Source organism: Pygoscelis adeliae, unplaced genomic scaffold (assembly GCF_000699105.1).
Source record: "Pygoscelis adeliae isolate BGI_AS28 unplaced genomic scaffold, ASM69910v1 Scaffold18, whole genome shotgun sequence".
Lineage (NCBI taxonomy): Eukaryota > Metazoa > Chordata > Aves > Sphenisciformes > Spheniscidae > Pygoscelis > Pygoscelis adeliae.
Window position 1 is genome coordinate 3,400,916 of NW_008825558.1, and position 18,200 is coordinate 3,419,115.

Genomic DNA, 18,200 nt, shown 5'->3' on the forward strand with positions numbered 1-18,200 from the left:
AAATCTATTATTCAAAGGCTATTATAAGTCAAATCCGTTCTAATCTTTCCTAATTTATGGGGGGGGGGAACATCTTGGCTTAATGACACCTTCCCATGGCATTATTTCTAATGTTGGAGGGGAAGTTCCTGGGATGAGGGACGGAAGAGATCTATTCTTCAGTTCATTCAGTAGTCTTTGACAGTGCTGTCTTAATGACGGAATTTAAGCTTGAGCCATGCACTAAGTCATTTGCTTTTGTTTTTCTTTTACCTCTGGCCAATGATCAGACCTACTGCTCAAACACAGTAACATTTGCTGCATGAATAATGAATGATGCTAATGGCCATCTCGGATGTCTGACAGCTCAGAGCTGTGGCTCTGCCTAGCTTTTCTGAGATCCCAGCAAAAATCCAAAGTTCTCAAACTCTGCCTGATCAAAATAACTGGACAGTGAAAAAGCACAGGTTATACGGGGCTGAGAGATCTGAAACGAGGACTGGGGGGCCAGAGGCAGCTGGATAGGACAGCCGCACGTTGCCCCCTCGTTGTTAGCTATGATAATGGACACCTCTTAACAGTCTGCTAGAGGGATCTAGCAACTAATCACAACTTATTTTTCCGCTTTCCAGAGGGCACAAGAGACCAAAGCAAGCCTCTGAAATAAGCATTCAATGAGACCATGTCTTTCTTTGTTGGCCTGCAATTTATTATTTCCTCTTCTAGCAACTGCCATTTTATTTCATTTTACTTACATTTTTTTCTCCCTAACAATCTGTTATTTTTGATTACTCCCTCAGGAAATAGTTGCACTGATAAATTATTTTTGGCAGCATTATCACATAGGACAGCTTTCAGATGAATGCCACTATGAGGCACATACTCATTAAACAATAACAGGTTTCATGTCAATTACTTATAATTTAAAATGTCTATAGAAGATTGTATGGCTGTTTATGACCAATAACAATTCACTACATAAAAGACAAACAGGTTATTATACTAAGTATTGATTATATGATTGGAGTTTTGGTTTAAAATATTAACACATTTCATTGGAGAGAGAATTGGTACCAGTTAATTCAGCTCTATGTTGTTATTTTACTTAATATATTTAACTGAGTATAGAATTAGTACCTCATCGTGAACATTCTTATGTTTATTACTTCAGTCAAGTAGGGCAGTTTGTAGTGCATAAACTCCACAATCTCTCTAAATATTTCCAGTATCAGAGTCTAAATATTTGTGCCGATTAATGCAAAGAAAGCACAACAGTGAATTTTGTATTGAGGGACCTAGACAGACAGCATTTTCAAATCCTTATTTAGACAACATGTATGTGGTTGAATTGTTCCAAGATTCTGAGCATCTATTTGAAATCATCAGAAACAGGAACCTACAGATCACAGACTGCAGAACAAATGTATGAAAACCAGGTCTGCATATAACCAGCTCCCGTTAGACCTAATGAATCCAGTCTAACTCTTTTTTAGCTACCATACCATACCAATTTATTACATTTCCAGCCTCACCCAAAATAACTAATTGTAAGAAAAAAAAGAAAAACACTCAAAAAATAAATTAAAAATATAACTCCTAGTCCAGCCAGAATTTTGAGTCTGGAAAAATGAGGACTGTGAGAGGATTCATGAAGTCTGTAAATACCAGTGTGGTTGCAGAGGTCCACTGAAAGTGTTCAGGTGCTCTGGCTGTATAACACAGCAGTAGGAAACAGGTCCTACATAATGTTTTAAATGTTGATTTCTGTACTAAGCTTTGGGACATAGGTATCCAAAGAAATTGGCTCAAACCTCTCTCTATATCTGTCAGGTACACCTAACAATAATGAACTCTCTCAAAGGGAAGGCACAAGGTTTAAATTGTATTTTTAATGTGTTAAGAGATCCACCCCATGAAAGCCAGTGAGTGCAAAGACTATTCTTTTGTAGTAATGTAATTGTTTTATGTCTAGATATATAATTTGTTAACAACTTCTGTATTTTTATTTAGGTATTCGGTTTACAAGGATCCAGCAGGCTGGCTAGAAATTAACCCTACCAATGGTACCATTGGCACCACTGCTATCCTGGATCGGGAATCTCCTCATGTTCAGAATAACATATACACTGCTCTCTTTCTGGCAATAGACAGTGGTGAGTAACTATTATGGATCATATTCATTAAAGTATATGACGCTTGTTTCCTGCTTGAAATTTTCTGTTCAGAAAGGTGCATGTGTAAAGTTAAGCATATGCTTCAGCACTTTGCTAGGTGGCCACCTAAAGGTAATAGAGATCACTGTGACAAACAGAAAATAGAGGAATTAACTTAAAACTTCAAACAGAACAGCTTTGATTTAAGGTTACATCTCACACATTTATTCCTACACTGCGATCTTAATGCCAGATGCAAATAGTCTATGAACATTCTTGGAAAGTAATAAATCATTTTTATCAGAGTTAATTTCTTCATAATATTTGAGCAGTTAGTAAGCCTAAGGCACGTAAATACCAATAACAACTCATCCCTGATATGCTGAATTCTATTCAATACAACGACAATAAAAACATAAGTAAAAACCCTTGTTAAAATGCAATATTTTTTACATATTGTGTGGATTAAAGTTTCTTCTGTCAAACATAATCAAAATTAAACTATCTCGTGAAAATTCAGTGAGTAACTTTGGAGCAGAGAAAGAAAGAGAAAATCCCGAACATTCCAAATCTCCAGAGCTAAAGGCACAAAATAAATAAAAGATTTTCTGTAATATAACAGCTAATATGCTAACGCTTTTTCACAGCTGCAGCTGGTTTAGTCCTGGTGATGAATTGTAAAATGTTCTTTTTAGGAGGGTAATTCTACATTTTTGTAACCACATGATTCAGGGAACATTTGCAGGGCCTGACAGGAAAAAGAAAATATCGCCTTAAGTATAAAAGGAAAAAAATTCTGCTGAGATGATGATTTACTTGTATATTCATATACATATTTTTCTTAGGAAATTTCCATGGAAAAATGTAGCACTAATCTTATTTCTGTCTTTTACTTGCTATTGGATAAAGATTTTTTAAATGCATCTTAAAATCTGGTACACTGGGAAATGTCATCTTACAATGAAAGTAAAAAGTCAGGATAAAATTATTGAGGGATTATCACCAGGACAAAGTTGTATATGTTTTAAAGGTAGAGGCAAATATCCTCAAAGAGAATAGATGAAACAAGAAGCTGAATATTTCCAACTGTGGAAACCAGTCTGAATGAAAGTGGATTTTGCGGTATACCTTTATGTTGCGCTTAGGGCAGTAACACTCATTGCTCATCTATTCTAAGCCAAGAACCTCACTGCTAGGTGACCCCTCTTAATTCCCAGATTTTTTTCCATTCTGGAAAAACGAGCGAAGGGAAAGCTGTCTGTGCGCTGAACAGCAGAGCAAGAGAAGATATTTCAGTTTTGGGCCTAAAACTATATGCTAAAACAGTTCAGTGTTCAGTTTTGGGCCCCTCACTACAAGAAGGACGTCGAGGTGCTGGAGCGTGTCCAGAGAAGGGCAACGAGGCTGGTGAGGGGTCTGGAGAACAAGTCTTATGAGGAGCGGCTGAGGGAGCTGGGGTTGTTTAGCCTGGAGAAAAGGAGGCTGAGGGGAGACCTCATTGCTCTCTACAACTACCTGCAAGGAGGTTGTAGCGAGGTGGGTGTTGGTCTCTTCTCCCAAGTAACTGGCAATAGGACGAGAGGAAATGGCCTCAAGTTGTGCCAGGGGAGGTTTAGATTGGATGTGAGGAAAAATGTCTTTACTGAAAGAGTGGTTAAACATTGGCACAGGCTGCCCAGGGAAGTGGTTGAGTCACTATCCCTGGAGGTATTTAAAAGACGTGTAGATGAGGCGCTTAGGGACATGGTTTAGTGGGCATGGTGGTGTTGGGTTGATGGTTGGACTCGATGATCTTAGAGGTCTCTTCCAACCTTATTGATTCTATGATTCTATGATTTAATGTGGGTTAGAGAAAAGGAATCCTGTTCAGTTGAGGTACTGAGTCAGCATCTAATCAAGTGGCTGTTATTGTGTTTATTTGTAATTCTGCAGTACTGTTAGTACGGGAGATAATCTACTCCAACATTATTGACTTCTTTGAATGAAGTAATTAGAAACCACATGTGTGCATTTAGTACTGGCACGCTAAGGTGTTAATAATGATCATTCAGGAGTATTGTACTACTTCACTGTATGTAGCTCAGCCACATGTGGAAGTGGCAATAAATAGCAGAACTTAAATAGCTGATATTAACCTTGTGGTCTGTATCACCCCTGGATTAATTACCAAACAGCCTGTGAAACACATTAAACTTAGAGGCAGGTTGGTAACTGGAGAAATTATCTGCTGGTCTGTATAAATATTTAAGAGTGGAATTTGTGGGAGTTGAGAGGAGCAAGAGCTCCTCTGGAGCCCCAACCTCAACAGGCAAAATCATACACAGATACTTGCCTCTGGTCCCACCTGGCCAGGGGAGCGGTGCTGGGGCCTGCTGGGGAGCACCGCTTTGCTTTGGGCAGGCCTGCGATAAGACAGGCAAGCTTCAGTTCACACACTGTCCGCTTGCGGTTTGATTGCTTCCATTTGCAGAGGGAACGATGCTGTCCTTGCACATAGGTGCTGCCAGCCTGAAGTCTCAGTCTAGATTCTGTGGCTAAAGCAGCCAAGGAAGTTTTATAATTGATTTCAATGGGTAGGTCTGGGGGGTCTGCCTTGTCCCCTGCAATTATGACTGGGACTGATAATATCCCTGGAAGGTGTTCCCCAACTTATTTCCAGGCCACTGATAATGCTAACTAACAAAGCTGTGAAACCCACTTCATTTTTCTAGTCATCATTGCTAATGTCCATCTTGAAAAGGGATATTGCATTCGATGACAAGCCAAATTGTGGTAGAGTAATATGAAATGAATACAGAATTCTTTCACAGCTTTATGTTAACTTAAAAGGAAAAAAATCAGATTGAACATAACTGTAGGCATTCTCTTTAAAACAGCATTGGCCACAAACTGCAAAGTAAAAGCCATCTCTTTCTTCAGGTTAGTAAGTGTAGCCTATCTAATAGCAGTGAAAACGGTTAGGACTTTTACGTGAGAGGGCAGCCAGAGGCAGGACTAAGAATCGCCAAATGAGATAGGGTGGTAAATTGAAAATTCATGGGCATTTCCAACAAAGCAAGTCATTTGCTTGGGCCAACAGACTTGGGTCGAAAAGGGAGGAGAGGAAAAAAAAACCCCATACTTAATCAGAGATTCTTTTTTCAAAAGCATTCCGTGTAGGCTGTTATTTCCTTTGGCCTATCATCTTATCTCTAAGTCAAATCTGAGATGTGTTGGCACATGCACTGAGGAAGTCTGAGCTGCCATAGACTTTCCTTTTCTTAACTGGGGAATATAGAAGAGCTCAGATAATCTCCACTGCACAGTGCAGCAGCGTGAATTGGTACCCAGCGCAGCTCCAAGCATAACACAGAGCACCTCAGTCCAGGCCCAGCACCACACTGGTGCTTGCGAGGCTTCCTAGACAAGGCAGCTCAGTAAGAGGTCTGCATGTCCGTGTGGCCACATCAACAATGCCTAATCCATCTTCCCCCAAGTTTGGTTTTTGACAGCACTACCAGGAGTTTCAGCGGTGTTAACATTGTTAATTGTCAGTATAAGGGATTGCAAACATGATGCTTACTGTGGAAGGGTGTCTGTGAGTTGTGCACTAATTTTTAACAGTATTTATAATAAGGCAAGGTTCTAAAATCAAATAAAAGCTTGGACCTTAGACCTTGCTAAAGGACCTTAGTCATACTCTAAAACAGTAAATGAACATATTATTTTCTATTAGTATTCATAGCATATAGAGTTCATATAATTACAGAAAAGATACTGTTGTCCCATCATATTCCATGACCACATCTTTTTAAAATGACCTTACATTCGTGTGCTACCTTGGGTGAAGAGTGGAGACAGCTGAAAACAAAACTCACAGTGATACTTTTTTCTTACCCTTTCACTGATGTCAATAGAGAATCTGTCATTGGATTCAGCAGGCACTGGTTTCTTGTTGTTACGCTTCAGTGCAGGGGACAAGTGCCAGGGCATTTTTCTTAGTTGTAAAATGTTGAAGATTTCTCTCAGAAGTAAAACCAGGAGCTTCATGCTTGGTAGTTCTTTATATAAATCCATCACATCTTTATCTTTTTTCAGTAAATCACAAAACTATTCTTTACCAGTAGGACAATAATCATGAATGGACCGTAGAAAATGGAGTCATTCCACTGCAGGAAATAATTTAGTTGTTTATAATATTCTTTTTTAACTTTATGATATTATTTTTCAGCATTATCAAATTAACTGCAGAGAAAGGTAGTTAAGTATGAATTATGTTATTTCTGATCTAAACAGTTCCTGTACCTTCCCAAACATAATTGAAACAATGTGTAAGAGCAAATTTCATGGACAAAGTATTAATTTTATAGAATCATAGAATAGTTTGGGTTGGAAGGGACCTCTAAAGGTCACCTAGTCCAACCCCCCTGCTGTGGACAGGGACATCTTCAACTAGATCAGGTTGCTCAGAGCCCCGTCCAACCCGACCTTGAATGTTTCCAGGGATGGGGCATCCACCACCTCTCTGGGCAGCCTGTGCCAGTGCTTCACCACCCTCAGCATAAAAAAATTTCTTCCTTAGATCTAGTCTATACCTACCCCCCTTTAGTTTAAAGCCATTTGACCTTTTATTGGGGGAAATTTCACTTTAAAAAGGACTTATTGGAATGAATATCCTAATTTTCTCTGTACTTTTGATTTCAGTAAAGGTCAAGGTAGTGTATTTAGAATTTGAAAACTTTTTATTAAAGACTTGTGTGGACATAGAGTCTCTGGTCTATTAAAGAAGAAATTAAACACTGGTAGGAAATACCTTGAAGCAGAGTTAACACATTAAAGTGTCATGAACTGTATTTAATCTGAGAATGAGCTCATAATGGGACAAAGTCAGGTTTATGCAAACTTGGAAAACATCAGAGGTTTCATTCAATTAACAAAAGTGCCAATAATGGTAATCATTTCCTGAATTTAGCATTCTAATCACTAAAAACAATGCAATATCACACACATACAGTGCAATTATTGGGAGTGTATCTGTAAAACACACATATGTGAAATACAGACAAGAAATCATTTGAGTTTGAGAAATCTGCTTGGAACAGACCTACCAGGAGATTTGCTGCGTGACCATGTTGTAGTGTCTTTCTACAGATTCTATTTGGGATGACTATCATAAAGCAGAATACCTATATGTTTTTCTTATAAGGTCAGTCATGCTAAAAACTCTCCAGGAATGGTCTTTTTTTCCCCTGTATGCTGAGAGTTTGAGTCACAATTTAGAAAAAGTAAGGGAGGAGAAAAACATGAAAATTTTGGAGGTGAAGCTGAAAGATATCTGGAAAATGTGAGAAATCTAAAAAAGCTAAAATTGGTTTCTCCCTTTCCTTTAAGAGGGATGAATAATAAAATATATCCAGATTTACCTTAGTTATGCAATAATTACTCATCTTATTGTGGAGGGGCATGATACCCTAGTTAATGTCCCCATTGTGTAACTTTTTCTATGTCTTTACAAGAAAAACTTTGGTTACCTTTGTTTGCCTGATATGTGGAAAAAACACCTATGCCGTTCAAGTACGTCAGCTGCTGGTGACAAATGGTGAAACACTAATACCCAGTCTTGCAGATTTGGTTAAAGGCAGTTATCAACTTCACTTTTCTCATGCCACTCTGGTGGAGTACCACCCACACAAAGCCAGGTAGCAATGTTCTCCCACTGAGACGGGTACTCTCATCTAGTGCAAGTGTGCCAGCTTCTTCCCCTGCTATTCCCATCTCCAGGGGACTACTGAGACAAAAATTGGGAATATAAGTACTTCTACTACATTAAACATAGAGGAGGATAAATGTCATTAAAAATGTGGCATCTCTTCCAGTTGTTAAAGATACTCAGAGATGGCGTGAAGGGTTCAAACTTTTCACTGATGTAGCTTTAAATGCACTAAATCACAGTAAGCACTGTTCCTTACAGCAATACTGTGTGAGTGAAAACAACTGTTTTCTTTTCTGAAAGTGGTTTGCTCCCTACATGACATCACCATTCCCAGGGTTTGACATTATAAGCATTTGCATGGCAGCCATCCACAGTCACAGGCAGGATGTCCAACAGGAGGGCTGAGCTGCGGGAAATAAGCTTCAGGAGCAGTAACCTTTATTTAACGGAGTATACGTATTTGAGCAAGGTAAAGGTTAAGAGGTATGGAGGACTCTAAAAAGGTCTCTCTAGATTGGTGTGATTTCAGTGTTTGCCTTGAGCTACGCTGGCCAGTTTAAAAATTAAAAAAACCAACTTGATATTGCTTCTATGACTGTGGCCCGTTGCATATATATAAATTAGCTAGCTGAGTGGCACTATTTCAATTTCCCTGTTGCACATGCAAAGCAAAATGAGGAAGAAGTGAGTCAGGGTCTAGTTTTCACTTTTTTCCTTGTTTCCAAGGACTGGCTGAACTACACCCAAGCAATTCTGAATCTCATTTATTGTGCGAGTCTCGATACTCCTAATCATTAAAAAGAAAAATTATCATTCTGTACTATGTGTAATGAACAGTAACAGACAACATCTGGAAAAAACTGGAGTAACAAAGAGATGTGTAACAATTTGCAATTAGAACTTTTCCTTACATGTATCTAACCTGTCTTCTTGCTTCATGATGTACATAATTAAATTACCACATATTGATTCCACCTAAAACATGCTATTTTTGAAGAAATCAGGCAATTAGTTGCCATGGCAACCCAATTAAGCCAGTTTTATACCCCTTATCTTAATTGCTGTATTAATTGAGAAGAGAAAATAAATTGAATACTCATCCATTTCTTGCCATTTTAAATTTCAGTAAAATATGAATAGCACACAAAATATTGTTTTAATTTGTCATCACGGACTCATGATTAGAAAAAGAAATTAGAATGCTGAAAACAGTATTTAAGACGGATGGCATATGTCAGTAGCAATTTGATATGCTGAAAGAGCTGTGCTCTTTTGAAATGTAATTACTCAAAAATAGGATCTGCATATATTATTTGAGTGAATGAAGGATTGTAACTTTTAAAGACTATTTGTTTTATAAATGTTGAAAAATACCTATATGCCAATACATATGGAAAATGCATAGGAAATTTCAACTCATGGGAAATTTGGGACCTCTTTTATACAAAATGTCAGCATATGGCATTTATGAGACCAGTTTTCAAATATGTCAGATTCTGAGCAGCACACCCAAATTTTGGTATCTTCCCACTCTACTGGTTCCATTTACTTTGGTTGAACCATTCACAGAGTTCAGCCTGAACACAAAAGGTAAAGGAATACGCCTGTCTGAATGGGATTTGTGCCTGCAGTGGGGGTACCTGCTGCCAAATCACCTAGTATGCACACATTTTCTGATTAGAAAAACAGCATATGGAGGGGAAAAAAATAACATGAGGGAGGAGACAAAAAATTGTGTTTAGATTTTCACAGCAGTATCATTAGAAAGCATGAAGCATTATTTCTCACAGTCCATATTTGAAGTATAGTAATTTAAAGAGAGAACGTGTTACTTAGCCTAACCACATACTGCACAGTCTGGCCGCATAGCTCCCTCCAAACAATTTGGGAACTTCCGCAACACTCTTTTCATTCTTTATTCTCCTCCTTTCTTGCTATGTTCTCCTTCAGGCAAATATGAAGCTGAAAATAGAGAAATCGGTGAAAAATCCATATCCAAGGAAAGATCCTAGGCAGTCCTACATTTTACAGTTAGTTACATGGGAGTAAAATGAAGGAAATTCTGTAGGCATCATTGCAGTTCCAAATTGACCTCAATATGACTATGGTTCAAATGTAGTTTATAGAAGATTTAAGAGATAAGGCTTTATTCATGATGGTTCAGAGGAAAGGTAATTGTGCCAGAAATTAGCAAACTCACATTCTCAAAGGCTTTTTTTCCTGCTCAAATATGAAGCAATTTTGTTCTTACTATAATTGCTCACCCATTTTGTATCTGTGTAACTTTGTTAGCCAGCAAAAAAGTAGAAGTGGGAAAAAAAGTTGAAATTCAGCTTTCTGGGTTACATAGTGCAAGTGGATTAAAAACTGCTGCTAAATGGTAAACCATAAATATTCTAGTAAAATTTAGAATAAATGAATTTCCATTCTGTCAGCTTGAGAGGAAATCTATATGGCAATGGATACCCTATTGCTTGCTCTAGGAATTAAATGGCCTGGTAATTTCTGCATCATGGCATAGAAGGGCATAGATAATATGTATTAATTTGATGGTGCTGGAAGCTTAATTTAATCAGAAGAAATTAGTACAGAAGTCTTTTTACCATTCATAATGAGCATGTGAAAAGGGACAGTTCATACTCCATTCTTCCTAAAAACTGTTCTGGCTTCCAGCAATACTGTAGCTTCGATCTGTGTGGCAGCTGGATTCTCTAGAATGGTTGATTTTTCTTCTTTGGAAATTTGATAAATATCGCCAGAATCCAAGGCCTCTGATGTTCTTAAAAAAAAAGCATAATAGTTCAAATTAAATTCCTATTTTTCATATTTGTTTCTAATTAGATTTTGGTATGTAAAGGCATTTACATAAATATCCCTTTGCTATAATGACAAACCATTAGAGTTCTAAATAGAGAACATTTCCTATGTTTAGCTTTTGATGCCATTAGCTGAACTTTCTAAATATAAGTGAAAACATGCAGTCTCATTGTCTGCCGGTCTTAACGTTTTTCGATTTGTGTGTCTGGCATTTTTCTTGTTAGTTGATTATCAATGCTTTGTTCCTTACTTGTGCCACTAAACAAATTATATTACTTACAAGTAAACTGACTTTCATCTGAGTTATTCAAAGCCCATTTTCACATAGCATGTGGAAATGTACCTTTTTTGTGTTTGATAATCCTTGTTCTCCCTTGTGCAACTTGTACTATTTTAGATCAAGTCAAGTTTGGTGTCAAACTAACAAAAAGAGTCAAACTAGAAGGGAAAACATTTCTTGAGGATTTTCCTGTTGGGTTTCACAACTTAAATGAAATTTTATTTACCTGAACAAATATTATACCCAATTTGTTTACTTTACAATATCCTTTAAATCTTAAAAATATTTTAAATACCCAATTCTAAAAGAAAAAAAATACACCTCAGTTATTCTAAAAAGAGATTTAAAAATTTCAGAACTCAGAAAGCTCAAGGTAGGATGGACAACATCAGTTTAATTCTTTGATTTTGGGTGGTCTGTTGACCAAAGAATATGATTTTATGTTTTAAGCAGCAACGTCCAAGCAATTGTATTACTTGGATATGTTATTGAGAACCTTTCAACTGCTTTAAGCAATACTCATCTTCATTTTCAAGGACAATCTAAACTCACCGTAATCTCAAATGACCAAATCTATTCGTTTGCTAAGTTTTGAATATGTTTTTGAATGCTTGGAAAATGTAATCAGGGTCATTTAGGCTAATCTTGAGATTTGCTGCAAATTGGAAAGGGAAAGCTGGAAGAAAAGGATTAAATCTTCATGACTTTATTTCTCTTTGAGATGCATTTAAACAGCTCTTCCATCTTGAAAATGTTCTACCAGTTTAGAACAATATTTCTGACCAGCTTCTGTAAGTACACACTGGCAATTTAGTGTAGATGGATGGCTACTTTTAACTACCCTCACGCTCAGCTGTACTCCTAGAAGAGAACATAGTGTCTAAACATGAGAACTGTTGTGATTCCAACAGTGAAGTGCCTAAATTGTTTCTTCCACTGTTGCTGTTGTTGATAGAGCTCAGTTAGTGGAGAAAAACACTACTGAATGTGAAAATTGCAGGTTGATGTGGCCCAGATACCAGTGTAGCCAGTGTTCTGTTCCTCACAGCTTCCTTAGCATTGAGTGAAAAAAATGTATGAACTCCAAATGCTCCATGAAAGTCACACTTTGAGTTAAAACATATAAAACCAGCTTTCATACTAATGATTTGAGGCGACACACTTGTTAACACCTGCATTGACTATCTTTAAGCTTCTGTAGATATGCCTGCACAAGATGTGGTGAGACACTGAGACACGACTGTGGACTTATTCATGCAGGGTGGATCCTTCTATCAGTCTTTTATGATGCCAACAGTAGGAAGACAAGATAGAAGTGCAGGCCTGCACGAGATGTGGTGAGACATTGAGACACGACTGTGGACTTATTCATGGATCCTTCTATCAGTCTTTTATGATGCTAACAGTAGGAAGACAAGATAGAAGTGCAGGTGTGTTTACATCAGGCGAAGAAATAGGATGCTCTTTAGGCAACCCTCAGTCACACTATGAGTTTTTCTTTGGATACCCCCAAAAATTAAGTCCTCAACTTTCACGGACTTTTTAGGGGTGTTTGCCTTCTTATTGTGCGAGACATATCAGAAAATCTCACCTGCTGTGTGGCAATTCCTAACTTTGTATGTTTGCTGTCATTTCAGATAAATGAAAGTTGCTGATATTTGAATGTACACTGATTAGGAATGTCTTAATTCAGTTTCAAAGCAGTCCAGATAGTGTCTTTAATTTCATGGAGCACAGCTCAGCCATATTAGAAATCTGTATGCAACAGCACCACATTTCTGTAGAAAAACTAGAAAGTGGAACATGAAATGGCTCTTCATGTCCATAAAAATGTTATTCTCAGATTAAATGCATCATCAGCCATTCAACCATATGATTGCTTGTTAGACATGCCATTTTATGCAAGTCTTGATACTTAAGAGAAATGTCATCTTAGTCCATGGCCATCATTGTGCGTAATTGGTATCTTTTAAGAAACTAACTACCTGATTGGCAGTCTCATTTGAGTAGTTAGATGTCTAAATGCCATCATGGTTCCTACGGGAACTTTTTGGACCAAAACTGAATGCCAGTTTTCAAATTTCTTGGCCATGTGTTTCTACAGAGGACTTATAATTTAAGACTTCACACTAATAATTCTAATATGATTCTGCATGGCTTTTCGTTAAAATTCAAGTACACAGAAGTATACAAAGTATCTGTTTCTATAATATTTCTTTTGAAACTATTTTTTTTAAATAAAGTTAGCAACATGGTCATTTATGCTGACAGCACTAAAATCCAATTTAACATCTACATCTTCTGGTAACAGTCCCTTGCATTACAGATTCTAGTTCCCAGACAAAAGACCCCATCATATTCTATGGCACTCTAACTCATGAAATAGAATTACTTTAGTTACTCTGTTTTTCACTTGTTGCATCTTACAACAGCAGTAGCTATTGCCTAACTGAAGACTGCTATTAGAAGCTTTGTATGCAGTCTAATGCCAGGATATGAAGACATTACCAGTCCTGATCCAATTCAGATAAGCGTATCATACATGTCCAATTGCAGCATGTTCTAAGATGAATCTGTACTTTTTTAGTGTTGCTGATCAAACTTCCAGTCCCACAGACCTTAACTAACTTGAAAGATCTTGCTTAGATTTTGGTCTCATTGAAGATTACTTGTTAAGGTTCACAGTCTTGCCCTAGATTATTAAAATCAGGATTCAATACCAAGTTTTCACTTTCAGTATAAATTAGCCATCCTTTAGTCTCTGTTTTAGTAGCTTTTACACACGTGAGTAATGCTGTGTCATTCTATGTTTGTCATAGTATTTTCACAGCTATGCCACTTGTGGGAGCCTTAGCAGGAATTTGAAATTGTCTCTATCCCAAATGGCTCTAAAGGCAACTAAAGGTTTAAAGTGTTCGGCCTCAGGAGGAATGGCCAATTCAGTTCAGTGACAAAAATGGGAGCTGAGCTCTTCTGAAAAGCTGCTCCCCAGGGCTGTTGGACAGAGCCCTTTATGTCTTGGTTTACGCATTAATTCTGCTTTCAGCTGCAAGGTTTTACAATACAAATTAAGAGAAGTTTTATTTCAGAATTAAAATACGCTATGGAAATCTTTCATTTCAAAACCAAAGCTGTCTGGAGATCATGGGATTTTTGGACTATTTCAAAGGCATAATACTGTCAAATTTATAAAAGTCATATATTCCCAATGGATATGTTGTGACCATTTTTCCTTGATTCATTTTTTGTTGTATTTTTTATGACATGCGTGTTAACAAGCTTCAGTTTATGACCTTGACATTTGCTTATTTTTCTTTTGGAGGTCTTCATAAATCACCAAAAGATTTTCTTTAAATCATTGTAAATAAACCAACCAGAGAATAAGTCATTGAAAAGGACAGAAGCAATTTCCTTTCTCTCTATTTGTGCATAATAGTTGACTGGCCCAGAAGCCATACAAAGATAGTGAAACGTTTGCATGGCAGAGAAAATGCAGCCATATCTGCGTTTGACAAAATAACAGTACATTCATAATGCTGTTGGCTTCTTAATTTCAAAAGGCAGATTTTAATATTACCGACTTCAGAGAAAGATAAGAAGGGCAGTGCATAAGACATTATCGGTCCAGTGTGGAAATAATGCATTCAAAATTAAAGACAGCAGTTTAATTAAGTGCATGAAAGGCTGGCTTTTATGATCATATTTCAAATACTCGAATGTCTTTTCATCCATTCTGCCATATGACTTAATAATATATCAAGAACAAAAAATGTATTGGAGTCTTTCTGCAAATTCAATTAATCCAATAAAAAGTGAAAAATAATTTCTTTTTCATTAAAAAGAACTCAACCCTAACCCTTCTGATGACAAAGTGCAAGATGAGGAGGGGGGGGAAGCTAAAGAACTATGAAAATTCTGCCTTTGTTATGCATTTATGTGTGCATGAAACAGATGAAATGCCACTATTAGTAACATTTGTTATTGAAAGGACTAATTGCATTCTGCTACAGTTAGTAGTTTATCAGATCCAGACCGCAGGGTATTTACTTCTCCCTTAGGATGCACTCACAGTGCAGCAATAATTCCGTAGTTTATTGGGCTGCTATGGGCAGGGTAATTATGCTAAAGTGTACCTCTCTCAGTGCTAAACTTAAAACTACCATGACACATTGCACCAGTGCTTTACAGGTTAAGTGCAACCTCTTGAATCCTTTCTACCTGCTAAGGGTTTATAGCTAAGGGAAGTGCAGAGATCATAGAACTTGTGTGCTAAACCAGAAAAACGAGTCACACAAACCACCCAGAAGTGCAGCATTTCAAATGAGAAATTATTAAGTATGGTATACAATGAAGGAAGTAATGTGCATTTAGAAAACTTTGAGATCAGTTAAAATGGGTTGGCAAAGGGATCTGTAATAAGATATTGAGCTTTAGACTGAAAGCCGTAGGTTGCTGGCTCAACCATGGCACACATCTGTAGTGACTGAAAGTTATTACCACTTGTCAGCTCCTCTCTGACCTCTGTGAAATGAGGTGCTAGTCTCAGTCTGGCTCCCAGTGGGCTGACGTCTCCGTTACAAACACTTCCAGCGCCACGGCTGGTTTGTCAGTCACAGCCTTGGCGCAAAGGCTTGTAGCGGTACCATGGTGAATAAACACCATCCTCGCCTCTGAAGCTGGTTCGTTCAGGTCAGGGCTGAGGCAGGCTGGCAAATAATTTGAGAAGGCTTGAAACTCCACTGCTAACAGAGGGTGGCTCTGGGTAAATAAAAGATCTCATTTTCCAGAGTTGCATGTTGACAGCTTTCACTTCTGCTGACATAACTAAATGTGGCCCTAAGGGTGGTTGGGGAATGATCTGGTCCTGTTCTGTTTATGGGCACCCACCATACAAATTGATGCCTCTCTGCTGTCATTTTTCCTCTTACTTGTCTTGTTCTTGATTCTTTTAATACCATGCTGTCTATCTAGGGGATGTTTCCTACTATGTTTCTCTCAGTATGTGTTTATGAACAGATTCTTTTCCAGATATCTATTCATGTCCTAATCTCATTTTAACTTCAAAATATTCCTCTCCCAGAGGTTTCCTTAGAATATTTATCCATACTGCAGGGAATCAGACAGGCTTTATTCTGAAAATACAGCAACGAATTTACAATAGTGACTCATCATTTTTTAAAGCAATAATTTTCATATAACAGAGGTAACAACTATAAAAATTATTCCCTTTGCAAGCATGCGGGTACAAATAAGAGCAAGTGTCTATGGAAGTATGATTTAATAAACATACGTTTCTTATTTCATATAGGTAACCCTCCCGCTACAGGTACAGGAACTTTACACATCACCTTGGAGGATGTCAATGACAATGTCCCGTCCCTGTATCCAACGCTGGCAAAAGTTTGTGACGATGCAAAAGATCTCAGGGTAGTGGTACTAGGAGCATCAGACAAAGACCTTCATCCCAACACAGATCCATTCAAATTTGAACTGAGTAAGCAATCTGGCCCAGAAAAATTGTGGAGAATCACCAAGCTTAACGGTAAGTCTGTTACTTTTTTTCTTATGCATTGAGTCCTCCCACCTCTACATCCCAGTAAACTCACCCTGAGGCTGCCTGTTACGTGAATTCAGGAGCAGTCGTGCAGGAAAGTCTTGCAGGATGGACCCATTGCTGCTGCTTTACACTGTGCTGTTTTTGCTCGGACCAGCTGCCTGGCGGGACATACTGTCTGTCTGCATTTTCTCTGAGATCTGAACTTTTTTTCCTCTTATTATGTTGACCAAACTTTTCTCTTTTACCTTTGCATTAAAGAAAGGCTTCTAATGACTTATAGTTTTGTGAAGATTACCACATTTCATGGCATGGAATTTGTTTGCATGAGATGCACAAGTTTTTGCTATAGGACAGCATGAAACTTTTTCATGGGCTTTAGAAATGTACTTGAAAAACTTCCTGATTTTAAGTATTTGAACTCTTCACAAATAAAATACCCAAATGCACTGGGACCATACACTATTGGTAAGAGGATCAAAGCACATGCTGTGCAATTGCAGAAGGTTCTTATGGCAAATTGTGGGCACAAAGTACTATATTTCTTTTTAATGTAGATTATTTCTATTTGTTTTCCAGCATGTATTATTTATCTCTGTCACTATTAAATCTTTTAGCAGTTCATTTCATATTCTTCTTAGAAAAAACTAAGGATGGATGTGATGTCTGTACCAGCCTGCAGGACAAAGCGGAGGAGTCATTTTCTTTGCTGTTCTGCAAACATCAAACTACCACTCTGTTAAACCCCCTAAAAGAGTTAGCACGCTCACCTGGGTACCAATAGTTGTTATGACCCACTGTTGCTCAGGTGGAGCAGGTCTGTGGATTTGAAGGGGCATTACTTCCCTTTGCTGCCTTCTCAGTCAAACTGGGGAAGGAGTTAAGCAGCTTTGTCTGTACTTCCTTGCAAGAAGGGTTTTTTCCTTTGGAAAATAGATATATTCTTTCCTCTTGTGTTGCTTTGGGGATTACGTGCCTTAGCATTTCATTAGTATATTACTTTCCATAGACAAATTCTGCCAATAATTTCCAGACCAAATAATACATTTCAACAAAAGGGGCTCTTAAAAGTCTCTTTTGGTGGGGTTTGGAATAAGTTTGCTATTAGCTCTCAGCCCATGAAAGAATTTCTGTACTGCCACCTCTTACCTCCAATTCAATTCTTTAATCTTTTCCTTAGAGTGTTCTCATTTTCTTCGTAATTTCCATGGGTAACTGTGGCATGTCTGATATTGTTTGCAGATTCCTCTTCCCTTCCAGACAACCGCTATTTGGCTAATTCTCACCTTATCCTTTGCAGATACTCATGCCCAGGTCATCCTGCTTCAAAACCTGAAAAAGGCCAATTACAACATCCCAATCTCAGTGACAGATTCTGGAAAACCGCCTCTGACTAACAACACAGAACTGAAATTACAAGTGTGTTCCTGCAAGAAATCCAAAATGGACTGCAGTGCAACTGATGCCCTTCATATCAGCATGACCCTTACCCTTCTTTCACTCTTCAGTTTATTTTGTAAGTCTTTTCCTGAACTGTAAGTAACCAAGTATTTTTTAGCTGCTCATTTGTACGCTGCATAAGAAAACCTACCAAGGAGAAGTTAAATTCATACATTGATATCATAATGCAGTAAGTTTGGTCTTTTTTTCCTGAGGAGGTAGCTATAAGAAAGAGGGAGGGGAGGGGAGGGGAGGGTTTTTTTCGTAGTCAAAAAATAGCAACGA

At 37.8% G+C, this 18,200-nt stretch overlaps 1 protein-coding gene across 1 annotated transcript in view; it reads left to right on the forward strand.

Annotated features, from left to right (window-relative positions):
• CDH13 (cadherin 13) overlaps positions 1 to 18,200 on the forward strand; it is a 531,145-nt gene that overhangs the window by 491,244 nt on the left and 21,701 nt on the right. The window contains exons 11-13 of the mRNA XM_009332307.1: positions 1,990 to 2,132; positions 16,230 to 16,463; positions 17,776 to 17,991. Coding sequence (XP_009330582.1) covers positions 1,990 to 2,132; positions 16,230 to 16,463; positions 17,776 to 17,991 — 593 coding nt within the window. The remainder of the gene's footprint in view (positions 1 to 1,989; positions 2,133 to 16,229; positions 16,464 to 17,775; positions 17,992 to 18,200) is intronic.